The sequence below is a fragment of the Thrips palmi genome, unplaced genomic scaffold (genome assembly GCF_012932325.1).
Source record: "Thrips palmi isolate BJ-2018 unplaced genomic scaffold, TpBJ-2018v1 HiC_scaffold_17, whole genome shotgun sequence".
Taxonomy (NCBI): Eukaryota; Metazoa; Arthropoda; class Insecta; order Thysanoptera; family Thripidae; genus Thrips; species Thrips palmi.
The window spans coordinates 9824727-9842254 of record NW_023144626.1 but is presented as its reverse complement, the minus strand read 5'-3'; the positions used below and the strand labels follow the sequence as shown (position 1 = coordinate 9842254).

At 63.9% G+C, this 17528-nt stretch overlaps 1 protein-coding gene across 1 annotated transcript in view; it reads right to left on the bottom strand.

Moving 5' to 3' along the window:
• LOC117644028 overlaps positions 1-17528 on the bottom strand; it is a 29759-nt gene that overhangs the window by 8316 nt on the left and 3915 nt on the right. The window contains exons 4-5 of the mRNA XM_034383215.1: positions 8609-8721; positions 8094-8340 (exon numbers count right to left, since the gene is read on the bottom strand). Coding sequence (XP_034239106.1) covers positions 8094-8340; positions 8609-8721 — 360 coding nt within the window. The remainder of the gene's footprint in view (positions 1-8093; positions 8341-8608; positions 8722-17528) is intronic.

The window sequence follows — 17528 nt, the reverse complement described above, 5'->3', positions numbered from 1 at the left end:
AGATCGCGGCGCCGCACGGACGGAAGCCGACCAAGCCGCGCCGGACTACCGGACAGCACGCGCACTCTCTTCTCCCCGCCAACTGCGTGCAGTGCGTGTGCGCTGCCGGTCCGCGGAGCCATGGCGGAGCCAACCCACCAACAAAGCCGGTTGACAAAGCAAGCCGGCACACTGTACACACAGTGCTTCCGTCGCAGTGTCTCTCTCGCACTCACGGGGGGCTCCGTCGGCATGCCGTGGGGGTGCGAGAGAGACGTCCGTCCGGATTCACTCCGGTCACCGATGAAAGGGCGGCTCCCTGGAATGCCCCGGAATGCACACGCCTGCGCAGGGGGGCCGGGGCACAGTGGGCCAGAAGACCGGTGGAGGCGGACAATACTCGAGACGCGTTTTGAGCTCCAGAGTCGCTAAACAGGACTAGAACCGAACGTGTGACCCCACCAATGGATTCCTCGTCGGGAGAGCAATCCATTGGTGGGGTCACACGTAAGGTTCGAGTCCCATTTAGCGACTCTGGAGCTCAAAACGGGTCCGGGATTTTGACCGCCTCCACCGGTCTTCTGGCCCACTGTTGGGAGGGGGGGTGACATTTCCCCACGCGTGAGAAGCGGGCCGAATTCGCAAATACGCGTGCATCGCGACCTTTCCTCCCCTCTGTAAACTGTGGTGGAAGTAATGACCCCAACAAAAAAAATAGGGGAAAAAGTGGAAACAAAATGACATTAGCCACACAGCTCAAAAATAAATAAAGGCGGAGCACGTGCAGGCACGGCGAGCTGCGTGGAGCATGGCGGAGCAGCGCGCGGGCAAGAATAAGCATGTGCTTTAATTAGCAAAGTGCCTGATGCGTCTGGGCTTCAATCTCATCGGCTCATCTTTCCGGAACGAGACCGGGCGGCGGGCCGGGCCGGGCCGGCCGGGGCGAGTCTACTTTCTCGACAAGTCCGTCATACTGCACCCCTCGGAACGGAATGCCGCCAATGCCGCGCGCCCGGAAATTCGACGCAGTCTTCGAAAAACTACTTTTAAAAAATAAATAAATGAAACTACGGTCAAATCTCTGCGGCGTTTGCACACCTGTCAAGCTGCGGTGGACGCGTTGACGCGCATCAAGCCCCACACGGGGGAGAGAGAGAGAGGGAAAGAGACTTGGCGATGCGACAGCCCATTTAGAAAGGCATTCCGAAAGTCCAACACGAAAGGTGTGGTTAGCGATTGAGATCAAGACTTTATGTCACCGGTCGTCACCGGTCATCGTGGTACAATGAAGTGGGCCTAGCTTTGCTTTTTCCTGGTAGAGGTAAAGTTCTTGTTTCTCTTTCCTTCATCGACGAGGAATGCCACCACCAGGGGCATATCCACTCACCCTCAACCACTCTGTCTCTCTTTCTTTCTACCCTAACAGAGAGGTATCGGCCGGTGCAGTCGCACGAAATAACGCGATTCCATTTCAGATTACCCGTGTAAGTCTGAAACGCCCGCTACCGTCGTTCACGCGTCCTTTCTATCGTCGTCTGAGAACGACGGGACCGAGACGGTCGTACGACGGGGACCACGACTGGAGCACGACGAGAGAAAGACGACGGAACGACCATTTTAGGCGTCGCTCCTGCGTCTTGCCCCGGTCGTTGTATCGTCTCGGTTCGGTCGTGGTTTTGACGAAATGCGCTACCAGATCGCGACCGCAGAACGACCGAAACACGACGAAAATCAGCCGAAATCCGAAAGTCAGCCGAAAATCAGCAAAAAAGAGAAAAGATGGAGACCTGGACAGGACCCCACGGGGAATCGACCCTACAACTTTGCTGCTTCGAAACCGGTGCTCGAAGCCACCGGGCCAGAGTGACGTCTGCGACTCGGCTCCAACTGTCTGAACGTGACTCTGCATCCGGTGGTTTACTGCGGTGGACAACGATTGGGGTCAGTAAGACCAACTGACATCCAGAGAGTAGGAACACATCGAGATTGAGGATTTGACTCTGGGATGGAACTTATAAATGTGGGAAAGTGGTGCACTAAGCAGTCACCGTATCTTGGTCTCTCAGATAGTTGTTGTCCACCGCGGTAAACCACCGGGTGCAGAGTCACATTCAGACAGTTGGAGCCGAGTCGCAGAAGTCACTCTGGCCCGGTGGCTTCGAGCACCGGTTTCGAAGCAGCAAAGTTGTAGGGTCGATTCCCCGTGGGGTCCTGTGCAGGTCTCCATCTTTTCTCTTTTTTGCCCACCGTCGGCTGATTTTCGTCGTGTTTCGGTCGTTCTGCGGTCGCGATCTGGTAGCGCATTTCGTCAAAACCACGACCGAACCCAGACGATACAACGACCGGGGCAAGACGCTAGAGCGACGCCTAAAATGGTCGTTCCGTCGTCTTTCTCTCGTCGTGCTCCAGTCGTGGTCCCCGTCGTACGACCGTCTCGGTCCCGTCGTTCTCAGACGACGATAGAAAGGACGCGTGAACGACGGTAGCGGGCGTTTCAGACTTACACGGGTAGCCACCCACAGAAATCAACGACAGGTATCACCACAAGTTAACTCCACCCGCGGCGCTCCGCAAAACATCCGGCGGGGAGGGGAAGTGGGTCACAGAGTCACAGCGGCGCATCCCGCAGGACGCGCCCTGGACGCGCCCCGCATCGCGCTGCACAGAGTAGAGTACGACGCTGGCGCCAGGCCCGCCAGGACGCCGGGGACTGTGTCGGGTATCGCGACCTCCGTGACGACCTCTCTCCCCTCTCCGCCCCTCTCCCTCTTCGCCGCGTCTCGAGCGGCGGATGGACACATGAGTCACAGTCTCTTATATCACACCTGGAGGCCACATGACAGCCAAAGCCAATAGAGCCACTGGTTCGAACCAACCCCGAAGGCACTCCTCGCCTCACAGGGCACCCCACACGCACACACGCGGGCTCACACACACACTTGCACGGCCACTCGTCGCGACGCGCGACGCAGTCACGCCGCGTTTCCGTCACGGAGTCACACAGCACGGCGCGGAGCTGAGCTGCCGACACACTGAGCAGAGCGGCACTGCGCCCGCCAGCAGGCCGAGCAGGCCGCGTGGCGGCACGGCGGCACGGGTACGGCCCCGCCCCGCCGACCAGGCCGCCACCCGCCTCGCCCCGCCACCCCGCCGTGTCCAGAGCGGCTGACGGACAGGGCGTGGCGCGGGCCGGCGGGGCGCCAGGACCTCTGGCAGCACAAATGACGGGCCAGTGACGTCACCGGCACGCTGGTGCTGCAGCGTGCAGCAGTGTGCTGCATCTGGGCGTCTGCTCTCGGCCCTCCCAGCTTCCTGACGGCCTGCCCGAGGGCCTGCCTGGCCTGCTGGGGCGGGCGCCGGCCTCTGGCTGCCTCTGGCGCGATGCCGACTGGGCTGCCCCCGGCTCCTGCACTGCAAGACCGAGTGCATCGCGGACACCCGCCACCGCCGACGGCGACGGTGACTCCGGCCGGCGGGGACCGGCGGGGGCGGAGTCCACTCACGCTGCCGCAGCCGATGAGTGTCACGTGACCGCCCCTCCGTCTATTTATTCCCGATGGCGGGAAAAAGGCGGAACCTGGTCAAGGCCGGCGCCGTGCCCGTGGCCGTGGTGGCCGGCGGGCTGGCCGGGGCTGGCCGCCGCGAATCGAGACGTAAACAAATGAAGCGATCTGCCGCGCGCTGCGCCAAGGACGGGCCGCGCCAGCCGACCAGGCGCATTGGCAACACTATAATTGCGCGTCGTCGCACGTCCAATCTCCATTCGGAGGCTCGGCTCGGCTCGCCCGCCCCTCCGGCTGCCCCTGGCCTGTGGGGCCTGTGGGGCCTGTGGGCCTGCCCGGCCTGCCCACTCACGCGGCGCGGAGCACGGCGAGGCAAGGCGAAGCACCGCGGAGAGGACACGTCTTCCGGTGGCGTCGCGACGCGCAGCTTGAGCACATGTGAGTGCGTGCGTGTGTGTGTGTGTGTGTGTGTGTGTGTGTGTGTGTGAGTGCGTGTGTGTGCGCGCAACAGCGCTACGCTTTTGGACGGCCGCCACGCCCGCAGCAGGTGCATCCCGATCCCAGTGCAGCCGCGGCCGGCCACGCCTCGGACGCTTCAGCGCGCAGCGCGCAGCGCATCGGGGTCCCCGCCGAAGGGTCAGAGAGGGTCCAAGTGACAGCGCCGTGAAGCGGCGACAGTCCCAGGCGCTGCACTGCACTGGGCTGCACTGCGCTGCACTGCACTGGGCTGCACTGGGCTGCACTGCACTGCGCTGCACTGCACTGCACTGCGCTGCACTGCGCTGCACTGCACTGGGCCGCGTTCCCCTGTCGAGTCCACCTCGAGTCCAGCTCGAGGCCCCGAAGCAGGCTGAGGGTGCGACGGTGACTCATCGCACCCCGCCGGGGCCTCCGGGCCGCGCGCAGGGCCTTGATGATGTCGGGGTGGAAATTGATTTAGCGAGGTAAGCTGCGACTAAACGCGCAGGGGGTGAGGCTTCCGGCGTTAAGGGCTCAAGGTTGAGCTTGAGCCGGACCGGGTGGCAGTGTGACAGTGTTCATGGAAGGGCTCCGCTGAGACCTGCTATTCCGAACAGCGCTTTTCGTCGCACAGTGGGCCAGAAACCGGCGGAGGCGGCCAAAATTCTAGACGCGTTTGGAGCTCCAGAGTCGCTAAATGGGACTCGAACTGACCGTGTGACCCCACCAATGGATTTCTCTCCGGACGGGGAAACCATTGGTGGGGTCACACGTTCGGTTCTAGTCCTGGTTAGCGACTCGGGAGCTCAAAATGCGTCTAGAATTTTGGCCGCCTCCGCCGGTTTCTGGCCCACTGTGCGTCGCTCTGTCGCTCTCGCACTCACGGGGCGTCCCGCAAGGGGCGTCAGAGAGACAGAGCGACGGGGCACTGTTCGAAATCAGCCCGGCGGGGCATCCGAGTTGGGATGTGCCGCCTGTATAACGCAGTAACGAGCTCAATTAACGTCCTCATGAGCTGGACCACGCGGGGCGGGGCGGGGCGGGGCGGGGCGGGGCGGGGCGGGGCGGGGCGTGGGTGCGCGGGGGCGGCTTCGCATGTTCACACTCGACTGAGTCGGCCCTGCCCAGCGCAGCCCAGCCCAGCCACGGCCGCACGCACTAAGCGCAGCAGAAGACACTAGCCCTCCCCACCTCTTTCATATCAATGTCCATGGAAACTTTCCCTACCCATCCGCTAATAGAACCTTAACGCAGTTTGGGCGCAATTTCTTCGGCAACTTGCGCAACAGACTTCATTTTCACCGTGTAACGGTCAGGATATTTTTTTTTACCAGCGCACGCCCCGCTGCATCCGCTGCCAAGCAGTCGACGTGATATAACAATACAAGCTCGGACAGGCTCCAGCAAACGCGTGCCGACCAGAAAACGAAACAGCACTCTGGCGTCTCCAGTTAAAGTAATTTCGGCGGAAAATCCGGAATCCCCCTGGCGCAGCCAACTGCCGTCCGTGAGTGAAAGAGCTGACCCCGTTCCCCAAATGGAACCAAATTAAAAGATGAGCCGCCCTGCGCGATGATAAGGCATGCGCACTGTCCCAAGCGGGGCCAATGGCGAAAGCACCCTGTGAGGACTGCAGATTGGACTCGGGCGCGCGGTTCACTCTGAACAGAGCCCAGCCCTTCGGCCGGCAGACTGCAGAGCCCTGCAGCCGCCAGCAGCGCACAGTGGGCCAGAAGACCCGCGGAGGCGGCCAAAACTCTAGGCACGTTTTGAGCTCCAGAGCCGCTAAATGGGACTCGAACCGAACGTGTGACCCCACCGATGAATTGCTCTTCGAACGAGGAATCCATTGGTGGGGTCACACGCTCGGTTCGAGTCCTGTTCAGCGACTCTGCAGCTCAAAACGCGTCTAGAGTTTTGTCCGCCGCCACCGGTCTTCTGGCCCACTGTGCAGCGCCCCTCCACTCGCAGTGCACACTGCACGCCTCCATCAAAGTGAGCGGCACTCTGCAGCGACCAGGCCTGCAGCCTGCACTGTCCAGCGCCAATCAGCTGGGCAGGACCAGGCGGGCCAGCAGCGAGCGCGGCCAGCCCCGGCATGCCTGCAGGCACCATGCCTCCCTGGCCAAATATAATGACTTGTTGAACGCAGTCTGCACGGACAGCGAGCTGCGCTGCCTGCACCGCCGCGGCACGTGTTGGCCTTAGATACACCGAGATAAGCCGAAATAACTTTTAAAGTCGCCCCGCTTCCGACGCAGCCGACGCATTCCGGACGGAGTCGCTCCGTCTCTCTCGCACTCTTGGGGGCGTCGCACGGGTGCGAGGGAGACGGAGCGACCAAGGCACAGTTCGGAATCGGACCCCGTACAGTGGGCCAGAAGACCGGTGGAGGCGGCCAAAACTCTAGACGCGTTTTGAGCTCCAGAGTCGCTAAACAGGACTCGAACCGAACATGTGACCCTACCAATGGGTTCCTCGTTCGGGGAGCAATCCATTGGTGGGGTCGCACGTTCGGTTCGAGTCCCATTTAGCGACTCTGGAGCTCAAAACGCGTCTAGAGTTTTGGCCGCCTCCACCGGTCTTCTGGCCCACTGTGCCCCGGGGCTGCGAAGCGGCGGAAAGGCCGCAAGCTCCGCGACCGTGCCGACGTCGAGGCACAACCAAGTCGTCGGTACCCCGCGCGCACAGGTACAGTCCCGTCCACAAGGTGGGACCTCGAGCGCGGAGTAGTCGCGATTCCGGCAGGGGCTGGGGACGCGAGCGGCAAAGAGAGCACCCCGTCGACGCGCATCTCTCCGGCCCGCCACCGCAGACAACCTCACCGCAGACAACCTCGCCCCGCCGGCCGCCGGCCCAAACAAGCCTCGCGATGCTCAAAGCAAACGCGAGCAGTGAGTCACTCACTGGATGCCGGGGGCAGGCCCGGGGCCCCGGGGCCCCGGGGCGCCACACAGTGGGCCAGAAGACCGGTGGAGGCGGACAAAACTCTGGACGCGTTTTGAGCTCCAGAGTCGCTGAGGAGGACTCGAACCGAACGTGTGAACCCACCAATGGATTCGTCGTTCGGAGAGCAATCCATTGATGGGGTCACACGTTCGGTTCGAGTCCTGTTTAGCGACTCTGGAGCTCAAAACGCGTCCAGAGTTTTGTCCGCCTCCACCGGTCTTCTGGCCCACTGTGCGCCAGGGAGGGCCGAAAGCAGGCCGGGGTGGCGGTGGAGAGAGAGGCGGCGCTCGGCCACTCGGCGGCAGACAAAAACAAACATTGACACTGATGGCAATCTCGACAGGCCGGACGCGTGTCCGTGCAGGTCCAACAACAACCGAACCGCCAACGACGACGACAGACGCCTTCACCACGGCGCCGAGGAGGAGAGTCTTCCGAATTGCGGGATGCAGTGGGTGCTCTTGGGTTGGTTGGGCTGCCTGCTGGCCTAGGCGCGCCATCGCCGGCAGGAGTACGTTGGGTTGCCTGGTGTCTCGGCGCTGCGGCGCGTTGCGGGCTGTTGGTCTCGACGGAGCACAGTGGGCCAGGCCAGAAGCCGGTGGAGGCGGCCAAAACTCTAGACGCGTTTTGAGCTCCAGAGTCGCTAAATGGGACTCGAACCGAACGTGTGACCCCACCAATGGATTCCTCGTTCCGACAGCAATCCATTGGTGGGGTCACACGTTCGGTTCGAGTCCCATTTAGCGACTCTGGAGCTCAAAACGCGTCCAGAGTTTTGGCCGCCTCCGCCGGTCTTCTGGCCCACTGTGCGGAGCGCTCTTCCTGCTTCCTGCCGCCTCGCTCTTGAAGCCAGGCTGGCACCTTCCGAAGTTGGGCGGGGAGGACGAGACCGCTGCCTGCAGTTGACTGTCAGAACAAGACCCGAGGGACGCGCAAACAAACCCCTGCAGCATGGACACAAACTTAGCCTAGCGCAACGGAAGGGCTGCTGGAAGAATGACACTTGGACGGTAAATGCCCCAGAAAAACGCGGTCTTCTCTCAAGGAACTCTTGCTTCGCTGACTTTGTTCTTCTTCTTCGCTGTCCACACTTCGGGTGCGGTAACCAAGGAGCTAATGGCAGAAGGGGAGGGGGAGGAGGGGAAGGGCATGCCCATTGCCCGCCTCAGGGCGACGCGGTTGCGCGTAGTTGCTCGGACTCACCTTGGCGCCGTGGTGCGGGTGGACGTAGCACAGCTGCCCGCTCTGGTCCATGACGGCCCGCCATCCGTGGGGCAGCGGCGCGGGGCCCGGGGGCAGCTCCAGGTCGCAGTCCTCGCCGTCGGCCTCGTCGCCGTGCTGGGGGCTGGAGCTGGCCGACCGCCCCGAGTCCTGCAGCAGGCCGAGTGCGCCAAGCATGAGGACACAGAGGCACCGTTTGGGATTCAGCCTTCGGTGATCACGGCGGTCCCTTCCGACCGCGGAAACCAGGTCCACATTCCGCGGCATCGACGGCAACTCCAAAACTAAGTTACCTTCCTGCCGACACTGGAAACCCTCATCGCTGACGCGCACAGACGCGCACAGACGCACACAGCCTCACCTGTCGCGCTCTCCGCCGCGGGGGCTTCCACCGCCGCTGTCCCGTGCCCGCGTGATAATAGAAGGAGCGTCCGTCCGTCGTCCGAAACTCGGCCCAGCCGGCCGGCAGCAGCCGCGCCGCCTCCTGCCCGGGTGACGGCGGCGGCGGCGACTGGGGGCGGTGCACGCTGGGGGCGGCGGGGGCCGCAGGGGCCGCGGGGGCGGCGCCCAGCCCGGGTGCGACCCTCTGGTACCGCCGGCAAGACTCCACCTGGCGGGCAGCGAGAAAAGAAACGTCACAAATCGCAATCCAATCCATGTCAATACACAAAGCCGCCGCGCTACCCCGCGACCCGCAGACCGCCTTCGCGCGCGGAGTATCGCCGGCGGCAGAGTGGCCGGGTGGGGCGGCGGTCGACGGGCGGGCGTTAGCGTGACGCCTCGCTGGGGTGGGGCGGCCAGGGCGGCCAGGCCGGCCGGGCGCGTGTCGCACCTGCACCGCGACGCCTAGAAGCGAGCCCAGAGGCACGCCGCGGTAACGGATGCGCGATAAAGTCATGGAAACAAGGGCAGAAGGACGACGGCCTCGCTGATTGCGTTGGGCGAGGCCGGGCGAGGCCGGGCGGGACGGCAGGGTCAGGCCGCGCACAGTGGGCCAGAAGCCGGTGGAGGCGGCCAAAACTCTAGACGCGTTTTGAGCTCCAGAGTCGCTAAACGGGACTCGAACCGAACGTGTGACCCCACCAATGGATTCCTCGTTCGGAGAGCAATCCATTGGTGGGGTCACACGTTCGGTTCGAGTCCCATTTAGCGACTCTGGAGCTCAAAACGCGTCTGGAGTTTTGGCCGCCTCCACCGGCTTCTGGCCCACTGTGCCGCGTCCTCCCCCTTCCAGAGCCAGCGGGCGTGGCGGCGTGGCGGCACGGCGGTGCGGTCATTCATATCTGGGTCGCAATTTAGCAATTGACACAGGGCGTAGGGCACCCTCACGCCACTCAGCTGCACCGCACCGTCCACGGCCGGGCGCCTGCCGGGTAGGCAATCCGACGCACCCGTGTTCTGCAGGACTGCCTACCCTCGAGTTCGCAGGCGCTTTCTCGAACGCCTGCCGGGTAGGCAATCCGACGCACCCGTGTTCTGCAGGACTGCCTACCCTCGAGTTCGCAGGCGCTTTCTCGAACGCCTGCCGGGTAGGCAATCCGACGCACCCGTGTTCTGCAGGCCTGCCTACCCTCGAGTTCGCAGGCGCTTTCTCGAACGCCTGCCGGGTAGGCAATCCGACGCACCCGTGTTCTGCAGGACTGCCTACCCTCGAGATCGCAGGCGCTTTCTCGAACGCCTGCTGGGTAGGCAATCCGACACACCCGTGTTCTGCAGGACTGCCTACCCTCGAGTTCGCAGGCGCTCCGGAGCGCGACCAGGTCGCCTGCAAATAACGATGCCGTTTTTAACCCAGGATGTGTTCCAGGCCAGTCCAGCCCGGGCAGCACAGCGGCCATAATTAAACCACGGCCGGCTACCTGGAGACCGGAGAGCCCGGGCAACGTGCATTCTAAATTTACCCCGGCTAAAAGTTTGCTGCTCCGGCTAAAAGGATACCGCTCAAATTATTAAACCCAGTCCGCGCATTGTGTTTTAACCCACGCCCGCGCTGCTCTTGCCGGTGTACTTCAACGCCAGTTTTTCCAGTGCGCGAACAGGCTGCGCGGCTGCGCGGTGGTGGTTCGTGGACGTGCCACATAGCGGACGTGCCCTTCCGCGGCGAATCGGAGCGTGTCCCGAGGGCAGCCCCGCCGGCACCGCGCAGCACCGCGACGGGGCTCATCCTCGGCATAGCCATGGCATAGCACGCCGACGGCACGCGCGGTGCGCAGCGGGCGCGGCGTGCCACAGTGGGCCAGAAGCCGGTGGAGGCGGCCAAAACTTTAGACGCGTTTCGAGCTCCAGAGTCGCTAAACAGGACTCAAACCGAACGTGTGACTCCACCAATGGATTCCTCGTTCGGAGAGCAATCCATTGGTGGGGTCACACGCTCGGTTCGAGTCCCATTTAGCGACTCTGGAGCTCAAAACGCGTCTCGAGTTTTGGCCGCCTCCGCCGGCTTCTGGCCCACTGTGCGTGCGGCGAGAGTGGCCGTGTCGGCGCCTCGGGGACGCGTGGCGCGCGGCCCTGCGGAACGCCCGAGCCAGTGTAGGCAGGCCAGGCCGGCAGGCAACGGCACTTTTATTACAACACAATTATAGAAGAATGAAAACCTCTGAAAATAAATTTATTTAAATGTGCCACCTCGAAGTCGATGGCGGGTGCGCGGCGTGCTCGGCACTGCGCTGCGCGGGGCGCGCCGTGCCATTCCGTGCCGCCAGGTTATCAGCATCAAGCATTATCGCCGTGAGTGACGTCAGCAATCAGCGCTACGACGGGCCCGATGTTCTGTCTCTCCCGCACTCCTGCGGCACGCCGTGCGGGCGCGAGAGAGACAGAGCGACTAGAGCACGGTTCGGAACGGGCATGGCGGCCGGCCGGCCCAGCCCACGCCCCACCGCGGCGCTGCTGGACAGCGCACTGCAGCGCGTTGCGGCGTTGCGGCGAACGCGTTGTGCAAACGGAACGGGCGCCGAATGGCACGGCACTTCCTTCCCGAAGACAACGTCCGCTCCGAAAACGACAAGACTCGCCGCCGCCGCCCTCGCCCACGGCGCAACAAAGGAAAATGGAATTGGAGATGAATTCTTCAGTAGACAGGCCGCGCCGGCAGGCGCATCGCGACTTGGGCGTCAGTCGGGCTCGAATCAGGGGAACCTGTGCGTTGCGGCGAGGACTCCTTCGGAGAGTGCGTGTCTGCCGCCGCGTCACAGTGGACCAGAAGACCGGTGGAGGCGGACAAAACTCTAGACGCGTTTTGAGCTCCAGAGTCGCTAAACAGGACTCGAACCGAACGTGTGACCCCACCAATGGATTCCTCGTTCGGAGAGCAATCCGTTGGTGGGGTCACACGTTCGGTTCGAGTCCCACTTAGCGACTCTGGAGCTCAAAACGCGTCTAGAGTTTTGTCCGCCTCCACCGGTATTCTGGCCCACTGTGCGCGTGCCGCGTGTCTGCCGCCGCCACCGCGCCCACCGCGCCGGCCCGCCCCGGTCGGCCTCACCTACTCACACATGCAAGCCACGCAGCGGGACGGCCCCGCCCGGCCACCGCCCGGCCAGGGGGCCACGGGACCGTAACCTCACCATTTTCTCGATTTCAAGGAGTCATGCCTCAGCCAGGGGGCGGCTTGCGGCTTGGGGTGGACGACCGCGGCCAGGGGTCGCCGACGCTCGCAGACTTACTGTCTCCGCCGGGGAGGGAGGGGGAGATCGCAGAGAGCCTACACCATTCAGAGTCTACAGGTCGAGCCCGCCGGCTAAAAATAAATTCCGCACGAGTCGGTTCTTCGCCGAGCGTCGCCACTGGAAAATGGCTCCAAAAATCCGTCTGATCAAGCCTCCTCCGGCGGCAAGCCCCGCCCCTCCCACAGCGGTCCTCGGCGTGCCGGCGAAGGCCTAGACGCTGGCCGCGCCGTGTCTCCGCTGCATCCATAATGCACCTCGCCGTCGACGCGCTGCCGGGCCGGCCGGGCCATCCATCATGTACGTGTGTGACTGTGCGTGTGTGTGTGTTCTTCCGAAGCGCGGGGCGCGGCGGCCACATGAAAGGGAAAACAAGCCCCCCCCCCTTTCCCCCTCCCACGCCCCCGCCGACGAGCGGCTGAGTCACAGCGCGCCTGACACAACCCGGAATCGCAGCAAAACAAAACAGCGCATCGCGACTTGTCGCCGCGATAAGGCGAAGGGCGTGGCGGGGGAGGGGAGGGGGCAGGGGGAGGGGGCAGCCACGACGCGGCATTCCCTAAATGCCCGAGTAGTCCGCCAGCTCGTTACACTGGCGCAACTTTGGGCCAAACTGGCCCGTCACGTCGCACTGCAACGCCGCGTTGCGCCGCGACGCGCCGCGACGCCGTGACGGTGGGCCAGAAGGCCGGCGGAGGCGGTCAAAACCCCGGACGCGTTTTGAGCTCCAGAGTCGCTAAATGGGACTCGAAGCGAGCGTGTGACCCCACCAATGGATTCCTCGTTCGGAGAGCAATCTATTGGTGGGGTCACACGTTCGGTTCGAGTCCCATTTAGTGACTCTGGAGCTCTCAAAGCGTCTAGAATTTTGTCCGCCTGCACCGGTCTTCTGGCCCACCGTCACGAAGTCGCCCGTCGCGGCGCGCACCGCGTCCGGCCGTCCAGCCGCAGCGCATCGCGGGCCGCGTTCGTCGCCAACCACCGGGATAACAATTCGACGACGCCGCCGCCGGAACAAGGGCGGCGACAGGGAGGGGGGCCTCGCCGGAATATTTAGACGAGTTTAGAAAAGTTCGTCCGGGGCATCTGCGGGGCGGGAACTTTAACGGGAATGCAAGGTCGCGCGCCAAAACACACACGCACACACACACACACAGCCGCGCCCCGCCCCGCCTAGAACTTTTTTCATCCCTTTGCCTTATTCAGTCAGGGTCACGTCCTGCACTCCGCACCGCCCAGGTCGCAGGTCCCAGGTGCTTCCCCAGGCCCAGGAGGAGGTCATGAAGTGAAAGGGAAGGGGGAGGGGGCGGCGGGCGCGGTCGGCAGAGGCGGGGACCACACCACTTGAAAATTAACAAGGCTGGTTATCATGGGACACGAAAGGAGCGCGGAGCCAAGGCGGAGCCTCGGTGTGTGCCCAGTGCCTACCGGCACAGGGCTTTCGTCGCTCTGTCTCTGTCGCACTCACGGGGCGGTCCACAAGGGCGCGAGAGCGGCGAGTAGCCTGGCCCTGGCCGCTTCGTCCTCGGCACGCACTTGCTCCAGAGCTCACTCCGCTCCAGAAAGAGATTCCAGGAACGGCGGGGCGAACACGGCATCGGGGGCCACGCGACCTATTGAGTAGGGAGGGGCTCACGTTTAGTCTCAGGCGAGTGAGGATAAGCTGAAGAGAAGATGCATCTATCTAAAGACGATGATGGGGTCAGCGGAACACCGACACTCAGTAGCTACACTGGTAGCGATGCCCCGTCGAAACACTGGCCGAGTCCGAAGACGGTGCGCCGCAGGCGACGGCAAGGTCCACTCCACACTTCCCGGTAACCCCCCCCCCCCCGGCCACACAGGCAAGGTGGCAAGGTCGCCCAGCCACCGCAAGGAAGGCAAAGTTGCGAAAAGGGGGCCCCGGGGCGGGCCGCCTTGGGCCCGAGCCGGCCCGGCCGACGCAGGGCCCTGCAGGGTGAAAGTGCCCCCCTTGCCTCGTCCCTCGCTACCCCCTTTTGGCGGGCGTGGCGGCCACGGGGGGGCCACGGGGGGTCCGGGGCTTGGTTCGGCGGCTAGTCCAGCTTTTCGCCCCGGCTTGGGGCCCCCGGTTCGCACTCCGGATGACGACCCCTGTCATTGGGAAAGGGCGGAGGACGGCGGGGCGCACGGCGGGATAGGCACGGGTCTTGCCGTTGCGGATTCTGTCAAGTCGACGGGGACCCTCGGATGTTCGCCCCGGTCTAGGGGCCACCGGACGCACCTCCGGAAAACGGCGAGCTCCCTGCACGTGGCCGGGCGCGGAGGCGCGCGCGGCGGCCCGGCGACGCCTTTTGCCGTCGCGGATTCTGGTAGAAGTGCCGAGCGGGCGCCTGGGCGCGCCGACCGCGCGGGAGGGCCGCTCTTCAGTCGCTCGTCTCCGCGAGCCGCTGCTGCCGCGGCTACTGTACCCCGCAGTCATTAATGCCGCTGGCCTCCTGCCCTCTGCGGTGAACTAGCGCCAGGGGCGGCCGGGGAGGGGGGGGGCATCACGTAATCGGACAAGCCGCACTGGAGCCGCGAGCTGGAGACACGGACCGTCGGAACCGTCGGAACGTCGCTCGTTACAGAAGTAGAGGAAAAAGCGAGCCGCACAGCGCGCCCGTTTCGGTTTGGAGGCGGAAGCCTTTTGTTATCAAACGGCTTAAAAGCGGCGTTTTCTCGCTGTTGCGCTTGTCCGCGCAGCCATGGCGCAGCCCGGGGGATTCGGCGAGGGAAACTGCACTTGCAGTGCAGGTGGACGGCAACGCGCCCAACGAGGCAACTTTGTTGGCAACGAGTTGGCAGTGCGCCGTCCCTTCAAATTAATTTGATATTCCAGGCTGCGCCCAGTTTCAGCTTCAAACCTCGTAGAAATCATAAAAGACCTTCCACGCGGCCTGTGAGGCGTCTCGTAGAAAGCAGAAGGGCCGCGTGGAAGTCAAAAAGGACCATTCACGAGGCTTGGCTGGTCGGGTCGAAAAACGGCACCTCCCGATTTTCCGCGACTTTCCGCCATTGTCGATCAGTTTCCTTCGGTTTCCTGCCTCCGCGCCGCACCGCTCGCCACTCCCCGCTGATTACAGTGCGGGCCCGGAACGCCCACCGCCAGCCCCGCCACTCCGAAGGAGCGTTCCGTCGCCCCGTCTCTGTCGCACTCGCGGGGCGTCCCCTGAGGGTGCGACAGAGACGGCGCGACCAAACGGCCCTTCGGATTGGTTCGGTTCGCCAGCACGCCGCGGGGCGCGGGCCGCACAGTGGGCCAGAAGACCGGTGCAGGCGGCCAAAACTCTAGACGCGTTTTGAGCTCCAGAGTCGCTAAATGGGACTCGAACCGAACGTGTGACCCCACCAATCGATTCCTCGTTCGGAGAGCAATCCATTGGTGGGGTCACACGTTCGGTTCGAGTCCCATTTAGCGACTCTGGAGCTCAAAACGCGTCTAGAGTTTTGGCCGCCTGCACCGGCTTCTGGCCCACTGTGGGCCGCGCGGGCGGCTCCAAGACGAACAAAGGGAGAAGGGGCTCGCGCAGGGCGGGGCTGCGCTGCGGCTCGGCCGGGGCTGGACGGCCCGGCAGGCCAGGTCTTTTGAAATATGTCTGCCCGCATTGCGGACCCGCCATTTGCTGGTGACCGCCCAACCGCGGCAGGGGCGGGAGGCGCCGCCGCCGCCACCCCTGGCCACCCTACCCGGCCTCCCCAGGGGCCCTCTCGGCCCACCCCACCCATGCCAGGGGGCCGGACCCTTGACCGTCGGCCCCCCCGGGCCGCCCCCGGGCCCGGCCACCTCCCGGGGCGGGGTGGGGCGGCGAAGCCCTTTCGGAGCCCGCCAAGGCACGCCTGGGCACGCCAAGGCCCTCGCCGACAACCCCGAACCCCGGCGCCGCCAGGCCACTGCTTGATGCAGGGGAAAAGCCCGGCAGTGTAAATCACGGGCCGCGCTCCGCCGCCGTCGCCGCCTCTGGCATCGCCACGGCCGGCGCTGCCGAGTTACCGCACAAAAACTCATCCAACCGACCAAATAAAATCACGAAAAAACTTTCCAAAGATTGCGCGATGACTGCGTCGCCGAGGGAGCGAGGGGTGGCATGCCACTGAGCGCTCCCGGCGGCGGCCAAGGCGGCCCCGACCGACCACAGTGACTCCAGGGGGAATTGCCCCGGTCCGGACGGCCCGGACGCAGACCGCAGCGAGGCTCGCGGTCACTTTCAGCGACGCTCGCCCTCGCCCGCCCCAGTCCAAATCCCCTTTCCACTTCCAATCCCAATAGCAATCCCAGCCGAAACAATAACTCTGGTGAGTGAGGACGACGCCGAGGCGAAGGCCACCGCAGCGCGCGGACGCCTGACCTGCCTGCCCCTGCCTGCCCACCCGGCGGCGCCCCTGCCACCACACTGCCACCACCACGCACCGCACTTGCACTACTTCACCCTCGGGTCGGCCTCGGAACACGCCTCCAACTAGGGTGCGGCGTCGCAGCCCATGTGTACGGACTCCCCGGGAGGGTCTAGCTAGAGACACCCAGCGGAGGGGCACCGCGCCACCGCGCCCCGCCTCGCCCAGGGGACCCGGCCGGGGCCCCCGGGGTCCCACGCTCCGTTGTGACAAGCCCTGGGAGCGGCGAGACCGGCGTTGGCAAAGCAGCGCGGTGGGCAAAGGCGGCCAAAGGCAGCGCTTCACAGTGGGCCAGAAGACCGGTGGAGGCGGCCAAAACTCTAGACGCGTTTTGAGCCCCAGAGTCGCTAAATGAGGCTCGAACCGAACGTGTGACCCCACCAATGGATTGCTCTCCGAACGAGGAATCCATTGGTGGGATCACAAGTTTGGTTCGAGTCCTGTTTAGCGACTCTGGAGCTCAAAACGCGTCTAGAGTTTTGGCCGCCTCCACCGGCTTCTGGCCCACTGTGCGCTTCCAAAGCAGCCTGCCGTCACGTCCGCGGCAGCGCTTCCACGACCAAAGACCGCGCAGCAGCCGAGAGAAAAGTCACAAAAAGGCAACAATTTTGAAAGTTTGCGATACATTTCGAATTTTTGGAAATTGAAGAGTTGTGGTAAACGAAGCAGGGACGGACAGCGCAGCGAGCGCCGCCTCGCCACCGAATCGTTTCACGCAATCTCCGCCCGGGGCCACCTGAGTGTGCACACTGTGCACGTGGCGGGGAGGGAGCGGCGTGCCTCGCTGTGCCCCATCGAGTCTCTCCCCGAGTCTCCCAAAGTCTCACTGACAGTGCCTCACACCACCGTCTTGGCTAGCCCGGCCTCGACCGACAGGTGGTGGCGCGGCGGGGAGGGGACGCGCGACCGCCTTCGTTCAAAGTCAAGACTGCCGTCGCACCCACACCCACGCAAGCCGGCGGCGCACAGTGGGCCAGAAGACGCTGGAGGCGGCTAAAACTCTAGACGCGTTTTGAGCTCCGGAGTCGCTAAGCAGGGCTCGAACTGAACGTGAGACCCCACCAATGGATTCCTCATTCGGAGAGCAATCCATTGGTGGGGTCACACGTTCGGTTCGAGTCCCATTTAGCGACTCTGGAGCTCAAAACGCGTCTAGAGTTTTGGCCGCCTCCAGCGGTCTTCTGGCCCACTGTGCGGCGGCGAGCGGCAGCAGCCCGGGCTGCAATGACGCGATACACGGTCTGCGCGGGAAAGATACTATAAATGCGCTTCGGAAAAAGAGAACCGACGCGGGAACACAGTGGGAACGTCCTTGGCGGCGGCCGCGCGGACTGGCGGTGGCGGCGCGGACCACATTTCA